Source organism: Myotis lucifugus, unplaced genomic scaffold (assembly GCF_000147115.1).
Source record: "Myotis lucifugus unplaced genomic scaffold, Myoluc2.0 scaffold_30, whole genome shotgun sequence".
NCBI classification, from domain to species: domain Eukaryota; kingdom Metazoa; phylum Chordata; class Mammalia; order Chiroptera; family Vespertilionidae; genus Myotis; species Myotis lucifugus.
The window spans coordinates 1,321,229-1,339,565 of NW_005871078.1; the positions used below are offsets into that span (position 1 = coordinate 1,321,229).

The 18,337-nt window shown below is 35.0% G+C and overlaps 1 protein-coding gene across 1 annotated transcript in view; it reads left to right on the plus strand.

Moving 5' to 3' along the window:
* The window catches only part of ADAMTS20 (ADAM metallopeptidase with thrombospondin type 1 motif 20), a 167,696-nt gene that overhangs the window by 69,852 nt on the left and 79,507 nt on the right, over window positions 1-18,337 (plus strand). The window contains 8 exon segments of the mRNA XM_014454071.2: window positions 1,578-1,682; window positions 7,141-7,286; window positions 8,896-9,077; window positions 9,174-9,310; window positions 11,530-11,647; window positions 14,014-14,109; window positions 16,351-16,517; window positions 16,674-16,803. Coding sequence (XP_014309557.2) covers window positions 1,578-1,682; window positions 7,141-7,286; window positions 8,896-9,077; window positions 9,174-9,310; window positions 11,530-11,647; window positions 14,014-14,109; window positions 16,351-16,517; window positions 16,674-16,803 — 1,081 coding nt within the window.

Here is an 18,337-nt window from a genome sequence, read left to right on the forward strand (position 1 = left end):
TAGAATATATTTCAAAGTGTATATTCTCTTTAACAGAAGGTAAATTAAATATATCTTAAATGTTTTTAAGTGTTAGAAAAATCTGGTGTTTGTCAGAAAGGGGCTTAAAAAAAGAGAAACTAAAATTCATTGAGTAATTATTATATGCCAGGTACTGTATTAGGTGCTTAAAAGTTATCTCTAATTTTCACAAAATCCTATGAAGTATTCTCATTTAGAAGCAAAGTCACAGAGAGGTTTTGAAAATTAACAGGATTTTAAATATTTACTATCAAGTGATATTATTTTTTCAGACATGGGAAGAAAATTATGTGAGACATTTTTGTATTTTGATGAGTTGTATTAAAAGACCCAGGAATATAATAGACTGCATTTTAATTTATGTAGATTTGAATCAAAAGAAATGAAATTTGGAGCCTGTTGTTTAGTTTTCATTAAACTATTTATAAGTTGTTTTTAGGATTTTTCATAAGGTAGATACAGTACTAGGTTGTGAGAATCATTGGACCAGAAATGCAACCATATTCATTCATTTAAGTAAAGATAATGATCTGCTACATAATATCTGCCATAGAATAAATGCTTATTGAATGTTGAATGAATGAATGAAAGGTACTTAACAGTGAGTGCAGGGACATACAAGGCATACTCCACATAGTGCATATTGTTCCTAAAGTCTTAAATTCATAGTCATGATTTTCATAAGCCTTTAAACATCCACTATGGAAGGGGGAGATTTACCTTAATTTCTTACATAGAAGCCACATTTCTTTCTTCCTACCTGATTTAGACACTAAACAAACTTTGAATTTAAAATCAGAAAAAGAAAGAAATTATCATGTGTATAGCTCCTGTGAGCCTCCATAGATTTTTGTTTCTTGTGAAAACTTCAGAACCCTTTGTTCAAAAGTTGAAAGTCTGCATTATATTCACAAAATAGGAAACCAGTATACATTATACAGTATTTCTATGCACATTATTCATACATTCCTCCATTGGATCAAAGAGGGCTTTTGGAAACTCTTTGTGAATAACATTTAACAACAAAAAGTCCTTTAGAAAAATATCTTGCAAAGAGAGAAAAATGCCTCACATAATTTTGAATATTTCCACTCCAATTCATCTCTCCCATTGTTCAATGCATGATGAAAATCTAAAAGTTAAAAAAAGATACTAAATGCTGCAATTTTATGTATTTAGAGGAAAATCAAGAGCTAAAACTTAGTAAAGATTTTTAAAAAATATATATTTTTATTGATTTCAGAGAAGGAGGGAGAGGGAGAGAGAGAAACATCAATGAGAAACATCAATATCAATAGGCTGCCTCTTGCACGCCCCCTACTGGGGATTGAGCCCACAACTGGTATCAAACCATGACCTCCAGGTTCATAGGTCAATGCTCAACTCCTGAGCCACCCCGGCTGGGCAGTAAAGATTTTTTGCTGATTATTTCCAGCTGTGACCATGATACCAGGGATTACATAAGATCAGTTTGTGAACTGATGCATTATATTGACTTGATCAGGTAATTGTGGCATCATTTTCACTCTTGCTTGCCTGCTCCGGTTCCTCTGCAGAAACAGTGCAGGCGTCTCTGGTGCACGAGTGCAGAAGGAGTCCACAAGGGCTGTCGTACTCAGCACATGCCCCTGGCAGACGGAACCAACTGTGGTCCTGGGATGGTAGGTTTTCTCCAAGGGTGAGTCTTGTATCGAGAGATTATCAGAGGATGTGATTGCTCTGCATTTCAGCACTGTTCACCATTTGCTGTCAACTTTTGTTCTGCTAGTTGATTTAATATTATTGCCATGGTTTTTTATGTAGAATAGTGTCTAGTGAATTAAAATGATAATTTCCCCTGTTTTTCAAGATCTAGCAGATGAATATTAAAATTACATATAGTTATCAGAAAGATAAATTCATGTGTACATATAGTTATCTAAGTATATTATTGTTTTGTTATTAAAGATGAGTATAGACATGAAGGCCCTAATATTTCAGCAAATCTCCAAATTTAAGGATGTTAGGATTTCATACATTTTTCTCCCATAAAATTCAGTTAAGTATAACTGAAAGTTTTAAGTGTCTCCTTTGGATTTTGTTGGTTCTAATTATATTGAACTACATTATATTCCTACAATAAACTGCCTGTCATACTGCATCTTTACCATTCTAACATCAGTAAATCTGCCAGGGTGATGTCGAGTGACAGGGCTCACCATGATCATGAAACGTGTTGTATATGAAGATGAATTCAGATTGTACTTGGTGCTCCAGCATGAAGTCAAATATTGTCTGTACTCAACAAATTGTAGTCAGCCTCCTCTGAGCTACCCCATGCAAAAGGAACACTTCTTGGCAGTGGGTTAGCTAGTGCTGCCAAAGCTCACATTATGCAAAAGTAAGAACTTCAAATTAAGTTCAGTTCACTAGCTGACCTCGTGTCTTTACCACCTGCTGCTTTAGTGAAATGTGTGTACCAGCTACTGCCCTTTTCTTGCGTCACTTTTCCATCTGAAGGCATGTGTTTCCCATAAATACCACTTAGATTACAAATGAATTATTAAAGTTTAATTTGAAACTTCAGCAATTTTTATAGTAACCTGAAGTACTCATTGAAGTGGTTTTGCACTCAAATTATCTGAGGGTCATAATTCTACTGGAATTCTTCAGTTTATAGATTTAAACTGGAACTAAATTTTAAAATTTGAGTTTATCTAAAATTTATATTTTGAGAGTAAGAATTATCAAAAAGACTATTTTTCTCACTTTTTGGGACTAGTATTCATAATTAGCTTTTTCTTTTGAGGAGGAAGTGGCATTTGTTGAGTTACTGATTATCTGAACGTGAGCAGAGAAAAAGACATCTCTGAAGTTTGAATACGGGGCTGTTGATATTAGAAAGAAGACTTACTCCAAGATGTTCACCTGATTCAAATCTAATGCTGTAACAAATGTTAAAGTTACTATATCCTGTTGACCTTCATGTTTGATTTCATGTGACTAAAATAGTAATTGATATATTTACAAATATCAAGAGATACATTATGTATAACTAATTTATTGAACAGTCTAAATCCAGTTCAGGCATAAACAGTTTTTTTAAATTGAGAAATATGAGTCACATGCACTTATCTTAAATGTACATCTTGGAAGGTTTTATCAAATGTAGATCCATACATAGCCAACATCCCCACTAAAAAAGTTCAGTCTTGACTCTTTGCAGACAATTTCCCTTCTCTCCAGAACCAGCTCCTGTTCATGTTTCTATCTCCATAGATTAATTTGTTTGTTCTTGATTTAATACAAATGGAACTATGTAATGTACCCTTTGGGGGTGGAGATTGGGTCAAGCTTCTTTTGTTCAACGTAATGTTTTTGAGTTTCATCCATATTATTGTATGCATCAGAACTTCATTCCTTTATGTTGCAATATAATTCAAATGTACAAGTGCACCATAATTTGTTTACCCAGTCTCCAGTTGATGGACATTTGGATCATTTCCAGCTTTTGGCTGTTATGAATAAAGCTGCTCTGAGCATCCTCATACAGGATTTCTTATGGGCATATATTTACATTTCTCTTGGGTAAATATCCAGAGTAAAACTTCTGGGTCGTAGGGCAGGTGTGTGTTTGACTTCATAGGAGAGTGCCAAACAATTTTCCAAAATATGTGTACCATTTTAGAACCCATAAGCAATGTCTGAACGTTCTAGTTGCTATGCATTCTTTGCCAATTTTTGATATACAAGTATTTTAACAAAAATTTAGCTATTCTAGTGGGTATAAAATGGAATCTTATTCTGGTTTTAATTTACATTTCACTGGTTATTACCAATCTTAGGAATCTTTTCATGTGTTTGTTTGCCATTTGAATATATCTCCCTATGATCTGGTATGATTGGCATGAATTCGTTGGAATTAAGGCAAATGTGATGAGACACTGAGACCTGCTTTAAAGCCCATGTAGATTGAAAGCAGAGGTAGTGTTTGGGGTAACTACATGCAGATCATGATAGGTATAAATTCCCTTTTTAATTAATTGAAAGTAGTGAGCCCTTATATTGCATTAGCATTAGCAATGTCCTGTATTAAATGGATTATTTATTCAAGGGAAATTTTAAACAAATGTCCCGTAATGTTGCCTTAACACTCTTCTTTAGTCCATTTATCTTGTGACTGTCTTACATGTGAGATGGTCTATTAATACATTCATTTTTATGAAAACACTAGAGGCCTGATGCATGAAATTCGTGCAACAGTAGGCCTTCCTTCCCCCGGCTGCCGGCACCGGCTTTCCTCTGGCACCCAGGACCCGGGCTTCCCTTGCAGCCCCAGCTTCATTCGGAAGGTCGTCAGGAAGGACGTCTGGAAGGATATCTGGAAGGTCGTCAGGAAGGACGTCCGGAATCTAAAATTAGCATATTACACTTTTATTATTATAGATGATGAACCCCTCTGACAGTGAGTTGATTTTACTACATGGTGTCTAGTATAACATTTTATCCTTCTCATTCTCTGATATCTCTCTCTCTCTCTCTCTCTCTCTCTCTCTCTCTCTCTCTCTCTCTCTCTCTTCCCCCCCACCCCCCACCCCACACACACACCCCGTAACACACGCATACACAAGAATGCATGCAGGGACTATTGAACTATTTCTGGAAGATGCCAACAAAATGTACATGCACATAGTACAGTCTATACTGAGATTTTGCTTTTGTTCACTCCTAATATGGCTTTTTTCTATTGAATGATTTGTTCTAATGAAGGGTACAAAGTATTTTTTCTCCTAATAAAATTGTTTATAGTATTCATTCATTCAGCAATGATTTATTAAGGGTCTGCTATATGATCAACTTAGATCAACTCAAGCTATTTTGAGGGGGCAGGGCAGGAGTTTGATTTCTACATTTGATATGTTTATTAGACATTCAAGTGAAGAGGAGGAAACAGTTGTATACAGTCAGGAGATCAGGAGAGAGATCTGGACTGGGAGTGATTGTTGATAGAGTAGAATAAAGGGCCAGGATCTAAACCTGGGGACATTCCAATATTAAGAGGTTGGAGAAAAAAGAAATAGTAAAAGAAACTGTGAAAAAGTAATCATTAAAGAAGAAAGAAAACCAAGAGTGTGGAGCTCTGGAAACTAACAGAAAAATAATGTATCCGGAATCATAATTAGCTATTCACATACTGCTAAGTCAAGGAAAACAGAGACTGAGACCTAGCCATTGGTTATACATTGTGAAAGGCCTATACATGAACCATGGAAGTTGGTATAAAGCTTGGCTAAGGTGAGATTGTGGGGAAATAGGCAGAGAGAGATAGACAATGAGCATAAACAGAACAGTAGCTGGTTAGGGAAGTGAGGTCTAAGAAAAGTTGTTTTTTGGTTATTGTTGTTAAAGTGGCAGGAAAAAGAGTATATTTATATGTTAAAGAGAATATTCTAGTGGAGTATTTTCAAACTGTCTCAATTAAAGGACCAGTCTTCTTTAAAATAAAACATTTTCAAATTATTTTTTTGTACAAAATGATAAAAACGGTTGACTAGGAAAATGAAAAAAAAAGAAGATCTCCAAAATGTAAGCCAGGTTTTCCCACTGGAAAAAAATTGTGGTTTCTAAAAATATTTAAAAATGGAATTATTATGAGACCCAAATACCACTGCTGGATATATATCCAAAAGAATTGAGAATAGGGACTTGAAGAGATATTTACACACTCATGTTTGTAGCAGCATTATTTACAGTAGCCAAGAAGTGAAACAACGCAACTGTCAATCAACAGATGAATAAACAATATATGGTATTTACATACCTTGAAATATAATTCAGCCCTTTAAAAATGTATTGGGGTGACATTGGTTAATAATATTATATAGGTTTCAAGTGTACAGTGCTATGATACATCATCTGTGTATTGCACTGTGTTCCCACCATCCAGATGTAGCCTTTGTAAAAGGGCATTTTGGCACATGCCATGTGTGTGAATCTTGAAGACATTATGCTATGTGAAATAAGCCAGTCGTAGAAAGATAAACACAGTATGATTTCAATTTATGAGATATCCCGAGTAGTCAGATTCGTAGAAACAAAATAGAACGGTGGTTGCCAGGGGCTGGGAGGAGTGGAGAATGAGGAATTATTATTTAATGGGTGTACAGTTTCAGTTAGGGAAGATAAAGATTTCATTTTGGATGGTTGCACAACAATGTGAATGTAGTTAATACCACTGAACTGTACACTGAAAAATGGTTAAAATAGTAAATTTTATTTTAATAATAAAAATAAACATTCAATTATAAACAAAACCAATATAAGCTTATTTTTAAATTATTTACTTTAATAAACATAAACTTACTCTGTAAAACTCTTACAAAAGTTTCTAAATGCTCCCTCACAATTTCTGTGCTCATCTTCTCACAGGCTGATAGTGACTAATTCATAGACCAGCATCAGCACATGAACCGCATTAGCTTTCATGTCCTAGAGACTGGAACAACAATGACACAGGGGAGATGAGACAATTGCTGAGTCATGTTCTGAGGAGTGAGAAGGGCTGAGATTAAGTGGATAAATGGAGGGATTAATTTTGACTAGGATCCTGGATTTTTCATGTATATAAATAGGCACAGACGCTGATGGGTGGGTAGAAGGGCTGCTGGGAGATTGACAGATTTTTCTGCAAGTTTCCATTTTCTTGATGAAAGTAAAAAACAAGTGATCATTGAGGCTTTGGAGGAGATAGAGTGGAAAGTTAGGTCAAAGAGTGAGGGATAGATAACTGCATTTTAAAAAAGCATGGATAAATACCGTATTAATCTAATATTTGCTTTAATTTTTTTATTTTACTAAGTTTTTCCAATATGTATAGGTCTTCCCTACCCTAAGGAGACTCTAAATCTTAAAGGCAGGGGGAACTTTTTAATTCTTTTTGCGTTCCATAAATCTTAGTTACTTGATAGATACTCAGTAAATATTCAATAACATGGCATTAAATGTAATCACATCTGAATAAACATTTTGCTTTAAATTGTATACATTTTGTTCTTGTATTGATCTCCTGCTGCTCTTATAGTTACTATAGTGTTCTCACTAGATCTACATGAATCACTTTTCTTTGTGTTATTTTTATAGCATTGCCACCATGGGCTGTGTGTAAACAAAGAAATGGAAACACGTCCTGTAGATGGTGAATGGGGACCATGGGGACCTTACAGTTCTTGTTCAAGAACATGTGGAGGTGGAATCAAAAGCACAACCAGGCTCTGTAATCGCCCCGAGTATGTCCTTTTTATGTCACTGTAAATTAAGATTATCTCAAGGCACCAGAAACTAAACAGCAGTTTCATTCACTTCTAAACTGGAGGTCAGTCTGTAAGTTTCTGAGATTCAGAAAACTTCTGGGACACTTTAAGCCATATTACTTTATATCTTGGTAGATTCAGACCTTTAAAAAGCTGATAGATAAAAATAACCTTTAGAATCTGAATTGAGACAGAGCCTTCTTTTTTCTGATTTAGTGTGAATTTGAGAAATAGTTATAAATAATGACAGTAATATAATGGCATTTTTTACATTTAGTGTTTCTGTTGAAAGCTACTTTCCCCTTTTAACTATGTTTTGGCTGTCCTGGACAAGACATGTAGTTTCATTACCAGTTTTTTACTCATTTGTGTAATTCAACAAGCTATTTTTCTTTCTTTACCTATTATGTTAGAGATGTATTCATGTCTTTAGCTTGAATAAGTACGGAAGCATATCTCCTCTCATTATTTAAAAGAACTTAGAGATTCCATAAAGATTTTAAAATAATTTTTCTATTGTTATGTGATATGTAAATTGGTAAGCAGTATGACACTTTTCACTTAAAATCTATTACCAATAATTTTTTAACGCAGAAATATGACATATTCTGAATAAAATCTGAATTCATTTGAATTTTAGAATAACTAAATTATGCTAGAAGTCTTCATATTTAAAAATGCTGAGAAAAGAGTTTTTGTTTTCCAGCATAAGTTGGATGGATATAGAGTGACACCATGAAACTTGTTGAACTAAGTGATAAGTAGATCTATGACAAACACACATGTATATTTCTTTTTTTTTAACATGGTATTATCTTTTTTTAAATCATGTTTGGCTCATTTTCCACCCAGAATATGAACAAACCATTTAAAATATATATATTGTTAATGATTTCAGAGAAGAAGGGAGAGGGAGAGAGTGATAGAAAGATCAATGATGAGAGAGAATCATCTATTGGTTGCCTCCTGCACATCCCCCACTGGGGATTGTGTCCAACCAGGAATCAAAGTGTGACCTCTTGGTTCTTATGTGGAAACTCAACCACTGAACCACACTGGCTGAGCAAATGAACCATTTTTTTTTTATTAAAAAATATATTTTATTGATTTTTTTACAGAGAGGAAGGGAGAGGGATAGAGAGTTAGAAACATCGATGAGAGAGAAACATCGATCAGCTGCCTCCTGCACACTCCCTACTGGGTATGTGCCCACAACCAAGGTACATGCCCTTGACTGGAATCAAACCTGGGACCCTTGAGTCTGCAGGCCGATGCTCTATCCACTGAGCCAAACCGGTTAGGGCACGAACCATTTTTTGAAATTTTAAAAGAAATTCTCATCATAGTTCCTTGTTAGTTAATGAAATCATGAATAAGATATCATTTCTCTCCTCTAGGCCACAGCATCCACCAAGATGGATATTTTTAGGTTATTAGCCATGGGATTGCTTAAAACCATGTTACATACTTGTGTTATATTCAAAGTGTTAGTGGGACATCATGGAAAGGAATGGAACAATTGTAGAGGTAAACAACAAAAATAATATTGTACTGATGTGCTTTAAAATGTAATGAATTTGACTAGGCCGAGAAACGGAGGCAAGTACTGTGTGGGCCGCAGGATGAAATTTCGATCATGTAATACTGATTCCTGTCCAAAAGGAAAGCAAGACTTCCGTGAGAAGCAGTGCTCTGATTTTGATGGTAAACATTTCAACATCAATGGTCTTTCCCCTAACGTGAGATGGCTTCCAAAGTACAGTGGGAGTAAGTAGTTAGAATATTTTTGATGTGAATCCTTTTTGAGTCCTAGGAACAAACAGTTGCATTATTGTATGGCAAAACTTTGACTTTTTTTTACAGTTGCCATAAAAGATCGCTGTAAACTCTACTGTCGGGTTGCTGGAACCACTAACTTCTACCAGTTGAAGGATAGGGTTGCCGATGGTACCCCTTGTGGAACTGAAACTAACGACATCTGTGTTCAAGGCCTGTGTCGGGTGAGTAAACTTATTCTATTTAACGTGGCTTTTAGGAGACTATGACTTCTGTTACTTCAGAACACATTTTTGTGAATCCAATACGGCAACCTTTGGTGATAACCACATTATCTGTAGGAGTATCACTAGGAGACTTTGTTTACTAGGTGATTTTCTGCCATGAAGAGTAACTCATGAAGCATTAAGGCTTCTGCCAATTTTGTTTTGTGTATGGTACTCAAAATCAAGATAAGGGATGAGGTCAACTTTCTAAAAAGATAAAAAATATTAAGACACAAGGGTTATAAAGTCCTTTCATCCTTCAAGTGTGACCTTCTGTGGTGACTTTTTTTATCCCCTCAGTGTTAGAAGCAGTCGTATCCTCCCTCCCTCTGTCCATTCTTGTTTCTTAATTCTTGGGTAAATGCTTCAAACATTTACTGAGAACCTACTAGATGTCAGATAAAAGGATGGAACTAACCTCCAAGGTGGTCACAGATTTGTGAGGGAGATAGGCAGGCAAACAATTATAATGCACTGCGATGGAGTCATCTGCAAGGAGGCTTGGGGATATTGGGGAAGGAATGTCTTAATTAGGGGGAGATGGGTAAAGGTTTTGAAGAATGCTCATGGAGGATGTGGGCTTGAGCTAATTATGAAGGTTTTAGAAAGGTGAGGATATAAGGTGAGATAGGGGTTGTTCTATGCACTTTTACCCTAAAGTCCTTGGAGATCTTTAGGATTTGGAATTGAAAAAGATGTGATTTGATTTGTATGTGAGAATCTTTAGAATGCACTGGGTTAGGAGAAGATTGGAGATGGGTGGGCCATTTAGCAGGATTTTAGGTGAGAGCAGATGAGACCCTGAATTCAAGCACACATACTGCACGTGGCGATCTTAAAAATGGTGATGAACTTGAAAACTAGGATAGTGAATGCTGTCTAGAGAATACAAGTGAAATTTTATGAACTCATTCTTTTGGTTAAGTGTAACTTAATAGGACTGAGTTCTCCCTATAACCAAACATCTATTGCCAGTCACCAGGTGACAGAGGGGTTGCACACAAGGTGCTAATGAGATGTTTAAAGGAACTTAAAGGAACTTACACATTGGAAAAACCTTAAATACTAGAAAACGGGTACTCAGTGGCCTGAAAAATTTTTGAATCTAATTTATCAGCAGAAAGTCATATAAAATGAAAAAAATATGATTACGTGAACATGTATAGATGCATACTACTTTCAGAAACTATCTGCTTGAAATTTTTAAAATTCAAATATTTGCCTTGTATATAAAAATTCATGAGGTTTATGAAATTTTCTTACTTTTCCAATCACCAAACTTAGAGGACTTGTCCAGAGAACTAAAAGTTATTGCTGCATATGTAGAAGACACCTTCTGCATTTGTTCTTTTAAACCTCTGGAACAAACCATTTACTTTTACCTTTTACTTATGTATTCATTGTTTTCATAAACCCTGTTTATTATGCTGGATATTAGTTTTGGATAAATAAACTTTCCTTCAATTGTACTCAGTTTATTATGAATTCTAATGTCATGAGTTTTAAAAAAATGAATCATGAAAGACATCTCTTTGGAGTTACTTTTAAAAATTCTTACCCGAGGATATGTTTTTATTGATTTTAGAGAGAGAGCGAAAAAGGGGGAGAGAAAGAAAGAAAAATTGATGTGAGAGAGAAACATTGATTGGTTGCCTCCTGTATGCACCTCAACTGGTACTGAACCCACAATCTGGGTATGTGCCCTGACTGGGAATTGAACCTACAACCTTTTAAAAGTGTACAGCATAATGCTCTAACCAACTGAGCCACTGACCAGGGCTGGGGTTATTTTAATGTGTTACTTACATAGTCATATTTTTTGTGCCTCTTGAATGACATTTATTTAAAGAGTGGTTTTCAAATGAGGGATATAGGAATCAGTCATTGTTTGTTACAATGTGGATTCCTAGGTTTCACCTTTAAGGTTGCCCTGGTGGCCTTTTTAAGTGCCACTTTATGTGATTTTGATGCAGGAGGTATGTAGATGACTCTTTGAAAAACACTGCTTTTTCAATCAGGTGAACAGATATGTGAAAATATTGGCATATGAAAAGATCGGTAGATATGAAAAAAATCCTGCTGTATCAAATCTCCTATTAATTGAATGAACTTTGTAAAGCACCATGTTTATCATGAGTCATTTTTATAACATTGATTTGATTTATTGTATTTTGAAGCAAGCTGGTTGTGATCATGTGTTAAACTCCAAGGCCAGGAGAGACAAATGTGGTGTGTGTGGTGGCGATAATTCATCATGCAGGACAATGTCAGGAGTCTTCAACAGTGCTCATTATGGTAAGCTGTGTATCTGGTTCTAGTTTTCCCTTTTATTTGGTGTAATAATGGTATATGTGATGAAGGTATACGAGTAATGGTTTGTTATTGTTTTGTCTACTCTCTTTCCTTAATTAAAATTGATTGTTAGGGGGTGGGAGCAGGGTGGAGAGGGTCAATGGAGGAAAAAAAGGGGACATCTGTAATACTTTCAACAATAAAGATGAATTTAAAAATATAAAGTACAAGCCATGAAACTTAAAAAAAAGGATAGTTAAAGAAAAATTTCCTAAATATAAAAGATTAAATCTTATACCAGATTTATCCTTGAATTAGTGAATTCACCTGCTAAAGGCAAATGCATTAAAAAAAAAATATTAGGTGCGTTTATTAGAGTAAATCCACTCCTATTTGACAATGATGTGTGAATAGTCCCCCCAGTTAGCAATGTGTTCTTACTGCAGTTCCTATAATCCCTAATGTATACTGTATTTATGATGTTTCCAGGAAACTTGCTTTTAATTATTTTTCATTATTTGAACCAATTTTTTTTTTTATGTTGTGCTTCTTATTGATGACATATTGAAAATGTTGATTGAAGGTGGAAGGATGAAAACATTAACTTAAATGTGGATTTTGAATTATTATTACATTTGATTTTCCAGGAAGTATTTGTATTATAAGATGTAACTGATATTTGGCCATGATTTCATTTTCTTCAAAATTGTTAAGAGAATATAGCAGATTTTTTTCTATTCTAAAAATGTCTGGGAAATGTTTTTTTTCTTTTTTATGGTAATGAAAGCAGCCCTTTAAAACTTTCCTTGCAAAATAAAAATTTACTTTTACAGTTTTATTGTTCAGCTTTAAATTATATTCACATATGTTTGAGCACAGTTAAGTTAGTATGAATGCTTCATTTAAAGAAATATGTTTTAAAACAAAATTTACTTTTTTATTTATATTAAAAATATACTTCATTTCATGCTATGATGATACTTACAAATCCTAGTTACCAGATGATCTGATTTATTTTTGTAGTTATGATTCATTATTTCATTGGAGCCATACATATTTGACCCCTTTTTTATAACAAATGGCCCATATTTATCAGTCTGATATGTATTCACTGGAAAACATTTTTCTGTATAAAACCACATGCACCAAATTTTACTATGAATTAATCAGTGCAAATGGAAAAAGATGTTAAATACATTTGTATGCTCTGAATAGCATTGTCACATCACTGCCCCCTGGCGGTAGCCTTCATCTTGTCACTTTTGCCATGCTTAGGAATTGCCTTCTTGAAAAATGTATAATAGCAAAGACAAATAGTGAAGGTCGTAGGAATATTTTATAGTAAAAAATCATGGATTAAAATTAGTCTTCTAGACTGATAGCCTGCAACCATATCTATATAGTGCATACAGAATCATCAAACCTTATATTTTAATGTGATGCCTTAGAGAGATATAAATAAGGCTGCTCTAAAAACATGCAAGGTAATTTCATGTCGGACTTAAGCTCTTTTAAACTTCTCCTTTTTAAATTCATTCCATATTTATCAAAGTTAGCGTACAAGAAAAATATCAACTCCATTTATGCATGTATTAAATAGAAAAGGAAAATTCTATAAGGAAAAGGAAAAACTTAGAATTAATATCACTAGAGCAAATGAGAATGTTTAGACAATTATGAACTGTGTAACATGAGTAGTTTTAGCATACAAAACTTTCCATTCTTTCTTAATATATATTTAATATAGTGTTTCCTCATCTTTTGAGCAGTGCCAGTGTTGGTGAATTAGGTCTCATAAAATAGAAATATTATTTTCATTTCTCTCAAGTAAATTTTTTACTTTTCTCTTGACAATAATGTAAAATGTTGGGGGTACCTATAGGGATTTCTGCTTATACTAGAGACTAAAAGCTTAAAAAATATGCTTCTCATTAACTCACATTATTTTGCTCTTTACTAAGTTTCTTGTACACATATAGTAATGCCCAACTATTTTGATATCTTTTGGATTTGTGGATAGCATTTGGAATATTGCATTAAAAAAACACGTTAGGAAATATAAAATGTAGCATACTAGCTTCATTCTTATTCTATACTCAGAATTTTAGAAGTAAGAAAAATTAGGATTTGTACTTTTTAAGAATCCCAAACTCTCTTATGTTTCTAGACGACAACTACTTTTTCTCAATTCTTAGCAATTTGTATAAGGCATTGATTTAAAAAGAGTAAGCACTGGTATCATTTATCAAAGATAAAATGAAATTAAGTCTGACTACACTATTGAAATTTTTCAATCATTCAGCAGTAATAGCCTCTGGACCATCTGTTTTTTGTGTGTGAAAGTTAACATGTATAAAATTATATTGTAGGTTATAATGTTGTCGTAAAGATTCCCGCAGGAGCAACCAACATTGATATTCTTCAGCACAGCTATTCTGGAACACCAGCAGATGACAATTACCTTGGTAAACATTTCTAGTAAACAGCACCAATATGTGGTTCGTGTGCGATTTCATGGAGGTCTGCGGTTGATGTAAATTCTTGGAAGGCAAGCAGAGACCCCTGAAAAAACATGCAATTTCAGTTCATACTGAGCTGAGTCTTCTGACTCCAGATACATGTTTTCTTCTGAACTATACACTGATTCTTATTTGAAAAATATGGAACTAAATTCTGAAAAGTAAATTTGAAATTTTTCCCACGAGAGTGCTTTAAATAACCATAAAGGTTACGTTTAAAGTTGCATGTATATTTAAAATAAAATCCTCTTCTATCTTTTAATATAAAATTAGAGACCTGTTTGAGGTTTGATGTTTTAAAGAATTTTCTTAAATTCTCTTTTGCCATGTAGTAAAAGGATTTATATACAGTTTTTAAAAAGTTTTTATTTTAAAGAAAAGAACTATGGATTCATATATTTAGATGTTAATGAATATTTAGTTACAGTATATTGTCCTTTAGCTATTTCTAGAGTATAGATTTCATTTACTTATTTTTAGAAAGTAGCTTTTAGGTTTAAGGAATTTCATTTAGGCCCAAAGATGAAGAGAATGCTTTACAATCCTTTTTCTTCTACCTGAAAAACACTTTAATATTGAATTATGTATGACTCACCAAGCTAGAGTAGGTGGTGTAGAGCTGAAATTTAGAAAGTACCTGCTTCACATTAATGAAATGTGAAACGCTGGCTCAAATAATCAATGCTTATAACTGAGGATCTGCTTCTATAATGAACAGCTTATCTCAGGAATTGCATTTGGCATTATAAAGTCAAATGTAAAGGGAACAACCGCTTAGTGGATGCAGGATATTTTGGGGGCGGCGGGGGGGGGGGGGGAGTGACGAAAAAGTTTTAGAACTGATAGAGATGATGGTTGTGCAACATTGTTCACTTTAAAATGGTTAATTTTATGTTATGTAAATTTTTGTAAAACTGCAAAAATATTCTCAAAGAAAATCAAGTGTAAATAATTTGATTAGTCTTTTACATTTAGTTAATATCTCTCTCTTAGGTTCTAAATATAGATATTGTATCTTCCCTAGGAATGCCCAAGTTTAAAAATTAGAAATGTTCACCAGTAAAATAGCAAAATGCTTTGCAAGAGAACTGCTAGTGACAATATTAAAATCTAAATTGAAATGAACAAAAACAAACAAGAAGATATTTCTAAAACATGTATTTATGAAATGTGCTTTGGTAACTAAAAGTAGTAAAATGTATACAGTATTTCTCAGTCATGTTCTACTCATTTCCCTTAGTTTTAATGTAACTGATACTCCCTTAAATAGGCCTACCCACTTTGGCCAAAGTGCAGACTTATATGGGGCAATTTCCATTTTGTAGGATAAATGTAGAACTTTATTGGTTCTTCATTGAATTTAGTGGAGTATATAAAGACACTCATAATAGTCCATACAGACAGAGAAATATCAAAATTATAAATACCTAGGTAGCTTTTTCAAGAGGTGTAGAATTTATTATGAAATTAGCCATACAGGTAACTTGTATGTCCTAGATGAGGTTCCTTGAAAGACCAAACAAACGTTTTCCAAACAGGCTATTGTTCAGCTGGGAACTATAATATAAGTAAAGCCACAAAAAGGATTTGGTTAATATGGCATTTTTGTTAGTGTAAAATTTAACATATTATATACCCTCTTGAAAATTAAAAATGCATAAAGCAATTTACGCACAATAACAGCATGCGTCTCCATGAAAAAGATCCAGGCATTTATATAGAGAATCGTGTAGTCATCACATGCCTTTCGAACATTGACCCTAAAGTTAAAAAAATTATTTTTTATTTTTCTGACCTTACAGTTTTAAAGCTGTGTACATTTTCCCCAAGATAAGTGTAAATGGAATGTTGCCGCAGTCCAGGGGCTCTTCCTTTCCTTGCCACTGATGGCCAGGATTGTTTTAGCTGATCTTGCTGCTGGGCCCATGGCTTCTTTCTGTTTTCCCACTTTTGTATGTCCTCCCGAAGCTGCATGATTGCAGAAGAAGGTTCCACCGCAGATAGAAAAGTGTAGGGCTGAGGGGTCCCTCCATTGTAGTAAAATAAAGGGTACCACATTGTAGTAACAAAGTTTATCGACTCAAGTATTTACTTTCTTCATTTCAAAAGGATTTGAATTTTAAAAGTTAAAAAATTTTCTGTGCTGGTGACTGGTTTTGCTGTTTCATGAGTACCATTCTTTTACAGCATTATCTGACACTCAAGGGAACTTCCTTTTGAATGGAAATTTTGTTGTAAGTATGGCAAAGAAAGAAATCCACGTACAAGGAGCCATTTTTGAATACAGTGGTTCAAACAGCTCAACCGAACGAATCAACAGTACTGATCGGCTAGAAGAAGAACTTGTTTTGCAGGTAAATTCTCAGTAGTCATTAAAAAGGCTTAGCTTTAATCATATTAGTAAACTGTGATGATGAAGCCCTTTGCGGTTATTATTAAAAATAAAATGATACCTTGTAGGAATATGTCTTTTATGAATTAATTGTATGCTCCTGTGCATTTGTATTGAGGTTTTGTGTGTGGGTAATTTGTACAACCCTGATGTACGTTATTCCTTCAATATCCCTGTGGAAGAGAAGAGAGACCAGTTTACGTGGGACCCATATGGACCATGGCAAGACTGTACCAGAATGTGCCAAGGTACACTGGCATTAAAAGAGACAAAAGTTTGTGCAGGCGGGTATAATTTGGGTTACTTTTGAGTCTGACTTGTATCGGTCTGGCAGAATTCTCCCCACTGTCCACACACATGTATACCACACAGACATACAAAGCTTCCCTGTCTTTCCCCTTCCTATTTTTCTCTTCACTCATTCTTTTTTATACTTAGCCTCACTTAGCTCTACCCATTTGAACATTCTGCATTACCACTCCTTTCCTTTCTCTTCACAGTTTCTGTCTCACAGTCACAGAAAGTTTCTCTAACTTGTTTCCCAGTGAAATAACCCCCCTCCACACACTTCCCCAGCCCCTTCTCTTTCTTTTAGTGTTAGAGTGCCAAACATTCTTTCATGCTTTTCTTTTCCTTCTGTGGCCACAAGAAATGTATGTTTGTACTGATAGCATGCATCGCTGAAAGGAGCATAGTGGGAAATGGAAAGTTTACAGTAGGGTCAGAAAATGAAAAGACTGGCATCTTTAATGCTCTGTAATTAAGGATAGGTAATTTGTGCAATACTGTTTGTTCAAATCAGTAAACATTTATTGAGAGACTACTTTGTTTCAGGTTATTAATAAGACCCCAATTCTGTGTTCAAGTTGTAAAGTCTAGTGGATGAAATCGAGTCTGAGTAGATGACCTTACTTTATAATGGTAAATAAATGGTAGAGACAGAGAGGACCACAGAAAAGGTGGAGGGAGCACTCCATGAGGAGATTACATCTGAAGGTACAGGAAAGTTTGTGTAGAATGGAAAAGGAGTTCCCATGGGGACTAGAGAGACGTTTAGGATTTAGGGGACCAGTGGATCAGAGGAGAGGATGCTACTAAGGACAGTGTGGACATGAACTGAGAGAAGGTGGGTGGCCAGAAGCAGTGACCACAGATGATGGGGATGGGAGGGACAGTCTAACAAACTGATGGCAAGGTGCCAAAGGAGTTGCGGCCCCTGTGGAGTTGGCACAGGGGCGCCCAGGATGGCTGTGTGGGAACCAGGTGCTCCTGTTGGGGCTGTGCCTCAGGGGAAGGTGGAGACTGAGGAAGATGATGCTAGGCCAGCTGGAATAGATGCTGGCAGTAGGAAGAGAGAGCTTTGATGACACAGAGGAGAAGGAATTCATTTCCCCAGGAAGACCCTGCATGTGCTTCACAGGAGAGAATGGAGGTTTTGAGGACTGAGTGGGTGAGCTGGTCCGTGGCAGTGAATGTGGGAAGCTAGGAACACATCCATGGAACAGGGGAATGAAGGAGTGTTCTAAATGTGAACACACCAAGCAATGAATAACAAGATCTGAAATGGAGGGTTGGACAAGACACGGTTGGATGGTCTGGGGGATCTGAACCAGGAGAGGTCTCTTATACAACTGTGTGCAAGGAAAAAGGAGCTACTATTGCCACATTGTGATACTATGATTAATATTCTCTCTTTTTTGTGTGTGTGTGTAACTTTTGGTTTCTCTAAATTAAGTTCACTCAGTTTTATTTGTCTCCTTGTTCTTCTGTGTACTGAAAGTT